Genomic DNA, 4,801 nt, shown 5'->3' with positions numbered 1-4,801 from the left:
CGAACTTAGGATCTTGTGCTTGCCAGGCAGGCAATTACACAGCTGAGCTATTTCACCGGGCAGGCACTTATGCCACTGGGCTATCTCACCAGCACAAAATAAATTTTAAAAAGGGCTAAGGATGGGCTGGGGAGATGGCTCAGTAGAATAAGCGCTTCCCTGGCAAGCTCAGGGGCCTGAGCTCAATCCCCGGTTCCACAAAAAAACAAACAAACAAAAAGGGCTAAGGATATGGGTCTGTCCTCCCTAGGTTCAACCTCCAGTACAGTAAGTAAATAAATAATTTTTTTCAACCTGAGCTGAGGATATAGCTCACTGGTAGTTACTTGTGCACAAAGCCCTGGATTCAATCCCTAGCACTGAGAAAAAAAGAAATCCATTTTTGGTGGCCTGCAACTCCGGAGTTAATCTCTTCTCAAGAGGAGCTCAATTACTAAATTGCACTTTTGGTCCAGTCATTTCTTCTGTCCAATCAGCTCTACTAATCTAGAAATCTATCAGACACCTCCTCCTGTGTATCTACAAGCACCTCAAACTCAATTAAAATCATCCTTCTCCCAAGACTCCTTCAGCTTTCCCACTAAGATCAAAGTCACCCAGACCCTCCCTCCTCAAATCCCCCTGACAAAACATCTCCCCATTTCTCATCTGCACCCCCCCATAGAACAAGACACTATGCTGTCACTTAGGCAGTATGTGGTGGTCTGTCTGGTCTGCTTACCTGCCTCTCCTCCTGTCATCCCTGCAGGCACACCCCTTGCTTCCAGATCTCAGGGGATGACAAACCCCTTCTCATCCAGGCAGGTCATGCCCCCGATGGAAGCAGAGGGCGGCCAGCACCCAAGGTGAACCAGCCTCATCTCGACAAGGTCACCTGTCCAGAGTGCAGGACCTATATGGCCAGCTCTTCCAACATTCCAAGGAAAGTCAGAAATCCGAACACTCATATGTGATCTGCTGATTATTTATCTGGTTTTGAGGATGGAATCCAGGGCTTTCACACTGAGTTACATCTTCAGCTCCCCCCCCCCAACCGGAGATTGAACCCAAACCATTACGCTTGCCAGGGAAGCGCTTATTCCAGAGCCATCTCCCCGGCCCCTCCCTGGCCCTTCTTTTTTTTTTTTTTTTTCCCAGGCTGGTCTTGAACTCACAAGGATCCTCCTGCCTCAGCCTTTTTTGTGCTGGGATTATAGTCGTGCACCACCATCCACCATACCTGGGTGTATTTTTATTTTGTGACAGGATCTTCCTAAATCACTAAGTCACCTAGGCTGGCCTCAGAGTTGATTTTCCTGCTCCAGCCTCCCAAAGTCCTGGGATTACAAGTGTGGGCCACTATACCTGGCCCATGTACTGATTTTAAGTACGCACAATTAAATAAAATATACAGAGAGAACAAAAGCCGAAGAAAACACGTCTGCCATCTGAAGCTGGCCCCTGGGTTACAAGCTCTAGATAATAACAGTCAAAGGTCTACTAAAATTCCACATACAGGATTTTATTTCAATATTCTGAGCACTGCCAGCACCACCCCCTCCCCCAAATCTTTCTCATCCTTCTACTTTTGCTTCTTTCTTTCTTTCTTTCTTTCTTTCTTTCTTTCTTTCTTTCTTCTTTCTTCTACCGTTGTTGAATTTTCTTTGGATTCCTGGTGTCAATCCAGCCACAATTAATACCCCCTTATGCGGGACCCTCAACAATTGATCCATGTCTCTGCAACAGCGCTTACAGCATACTGCATTATGGTTGTTTGTCCTCAAAAGCTGAGACTGTATCCAGTCGTTCTTACGCCCTCGGAATCCAGTGAGTCCGGAGGGTCCTCTGGCAACTTCTGCTTATCAGTTTTTGGATCGATCCAACGAGAGGCTTAGGCGAAAGGTTGGGGAGCTCGGCCGCGCAGTGTGGTCAATGTCGCCCACTGACCCTTAGAGGGCAGACTGACTCCGCAGTGCCAAGGACCAGGGTGGCAGCCGTCAGGAGTTTGGAAAGCTCTCTCGTTTGCACCTCTAGGGGTCATTTTCAGGGCCATCTCCCACCGCCACCACACACCCCACGCACACCTTCTGGGAGCAGCCCTGAGGTTACACCTGCACGCGCGCACAGACCCGCGGCTACCCACACGCTGACTCCACGCTCCCACAATCGTGCGGGGCCTAAAGGGTTAACCCCACCTCCCACCTGGTCCCTTTGCTGCGCGAATCCTCCCAGTCTGGAGGAAGCGGGAGGGAGATCATCCGCCGGCTGGGTGACTGGGACTCTGGTTCGTTTGCGCTCGGCTCTAACGCCTTTCCCGGAGCCCCGACACCCTCCCGCACCACCCCGGACACGCGCGTCCACGCCCTCGCACCTCTCTCAGCTGAGCTCCCAAACCAGCGCCTCTCGCTGTCCCCAGAGCGAGCCAGGTAGGCGAGGAGGGCCCGGCGGAGCGTCACCGCGCGGCTTCCTGCAGCGTTAGCGAGGGCGCCCGCCGAGTGGAGCTGCCCCAGAGCGGAACCGTCGGGCCACCGGGCTGCGCGGAGGGACCACGCGAGGGCGCGTGGCTGGGCGGCGGGGAAGGAGTTAAAGACCCGGCGGCACTGGGAGGGGAAGCGGCCGGGAGGGAGGTTTCGCAGCTTGGCTCTGGGCCCCGCCGGGCCCCCCCTCGGGCAGCCGGGGCTGGAGCCGCCGCCGCCCCTGCGCGCGCCCACGAACACGCGCGCGCTTCGCCCCCGCGCTCGGCGGTCCCAGGGCGCCCTCGGCTCGCTCGCCCTGGGGCACCCGCCGCTCCCCATCCCACCCCAGCTGCCGGTGCGCCCTCCACCGCCCGCCAGCCTTCCGCGCTCCGCCCGACGCACTCCGCTCCTGCGCAGGGTCGCGCCGCCGAGCCGGACACCCGCGACCATGGAGGGCGCACGGGCCCGCTGAGCCATGCCCGGCCCCCCGCGGCCCGCCGGCGCCCGAGCGCGCCAGGCCCTGCTGCTGCTCCTGCCGTCTCTGCTGCTGCTCCGGGGCGGCCAGGCGGGCAACCTGACGGTCGCCGTGGTGTTACCGCTGGCCAACACCTCGTACCCGTGGTCGTGGGCGCGCGTGGGGCCCGCCGTGGCGCTGGCCCTCGCCCGCGTGGAGGCGCGGCGCGACCTGCTGCCGGGCTGGACGGTGCGCACGGTGCTGGGCAGCAGCGAGAACGCGCAGGGCGCCTGCTCCGACACCGCCGCGCCGCTGGCCGCAGTGGACCTCAAGTGGGAGCACGACCCAGCGCTGTTCCTGGGCCCGGGCTGCGTGTACGCGGCCGCCCCGGTGGGCCGCTTCACCGCGCACTGGCGGGTGCCGCTGCTGACCGCCGGCGCCCCCGCGCTGGGCTTCGGCGCCAAGGACGAGTACGCGCTGACCACGCGCGCGGGGCCCAGCCACGCCAAGCTCGGCGACTTCGTGGCGGCGCTGCACCGACGGCTGGGCTGGGAGCGCCGGGCGCTCATGGCCTACGCCTACCGGCCCGGCGACGACCAGCCCTGCTTCTTCGTGGTGGAGGGCCTGTACATGCGCGTCCGCGACCGCCTCAACATCACGGTGGACCACGTGGAGTTCGCCGAGGGCGACCACAGTCACTACACCAGGCTGCTGCGGACCATGCAGCGCACAGCTCGAGGTGAGAGGCGGCGCCGGCGGCCACCCGCGCCCTGCCTGCTTTCCTCGGGCGGGTCTGCGCCATTCCTGTCTCGGCCTCCCGGGTCTCCTAGGCCCTTCCTACCCGAGTTTCCATCTCTCCCCTTTCTCCACTACTGACATCCTGCTTCCCTGCTTCCCGACAGTCCAGGGTAAACGGGACAGAAAACGCCTGCGCGCTTCTGGCACCCAGTTTGTCTTGAGCTGCGTTCTCATCCCGATTTTCTCACCCCTCCTGCCGTCTGCGCTCGCAGCCTTTCCTCCAAAACCCTTCTCCCCTTCCCTCTCCAGCTGCCCTCCCCTCCTCCGTTCCCCTCCTTGGCAGGTCCCCCCTGCCCCACATTCCGCTCCCCTCCTCCCCTGTGCTTCTCCCTAGGCCCCAAACTCCCCCCACCCCCATCTTTCTCTGGCTGCTTGAGCCCCGAGCTGCCGCTTAACCACCGGCAGCTCCGACCTTCTGCCCCGCTGCCCCTGCGTCCCTGCCCCTAGTCCCTGCCCTCCTCTCTGACTCTCCCTCTCCTCCAGTCGTCTACATCTGCAGCTCCCCGGATGCCTTCAGGACCCTGATGCTTCTGGCCCTGGACGCGGGCCTCAGTGGGGAGGACTATGTTTTCTTCCACCTCGATGTCTTTGGACACAGCCTGCGAGGGGCACAGACCCCTGATCCCCGTCCCTGGGAGAGAGGAGATGGGCAGGACATCCGTGCCCTCCGGGCCTTTCAGGCGAGTGCCTAGCTTGGGGTCCTGGGTGTGGGGCTCAGTTGGCAGCACATTGCTTCTGTGCACTATGGCCCAAGTATCCGGAAGGATTCCGAAAACAAGATTATTTTGTTTTATTGTACTGGAGATTTACCCCAGAGCTGTCAGAGCTGTCATCTGCCATCCCCTCAACACCACCCACCTTTTTAAAGAAAAGGTTTAATTTGGCTCACATCTGTGTTTGCTTATTTATTTATTTATTTATTTGGCTTTTTAAAATTTATTTACTTATTTGCTACAGAGTCCAGCTACACATTTCAGACTCCTAGTGATCCTCCTGCCTCAGCCTCCCCAGCGCTGGGATTAGAGGCATGCGTTACCAAGGATCAAACTTGGGTACTTGCGCAGGCGCTTAGACCGCTAAGCTATCTCCCCAGCCCTGACTTTTTTTTTTTTTT

The 4,801-nt window shown here is 59.0% G+C and overlaps 1 protein-coding gene and 1 long non-coding RNA gene across 3 annotated transcripts in view; one reads left to right on the top strand and one right to left on the bottom strand.

Annotated features, from left to right (window-relative positions):
* LOC111816418 overlaps positions 1-4,801 on the bottom strand; it is a 21,668-nt gene that overhangs the window by 2,215 nt on the left and 14,652 nt on the right. The gene's annotated exons all lie outside the window — the stretch shown is intronic.
* The window catches only part of Npr1 (natriuretic peptide receptor 1), a 16,578-nt gene continuing 13,420 nt past the window's right edge, over positions 1,644-4,801 (top strand). Inside the window, exons 1-3 of one of the 2 annotated variants that reach the window (XM_023713622.1) lie at positions 1,644-2,405; positions 2,853-3,628; positions 4,171-4,367. In XM_023713622.1, coding sequence (XP_023569390.1) covers positions 2,911-3,628; positions 4,171-4,367 — 915 coding nt within the window. In that variant the 5' untranslated portion in view covers positions 1,644-2,405; positions 2,853-2,910. Of the gene's footprint in view, positions 3,629-4,170; positions 4,368-4,801 lie in introns of both variants that reach the window. The other variant, XM_004629836.2, reaches the window with a different exon arrangement.

This window comes from Octodon degus, unplaced genomic scaffold (assembly GCF_000260255.1).
Source record: "Octodon degus isolate 3935 unplaced genomic scaffold, OctDeg1.0 scaffold00032, whole genome shotgun sequence".
NCBI classification, from domain to species: Eukaryota; Metazoa; Chordata; class Mammalia; order Rodentia; family Octodontidae; genus Octodon; species Octodon degus.
Note: the sequence above shows the minus strand (reverse complement) of the source record. Positions and strands in the feature narration are given on the sequence as shown.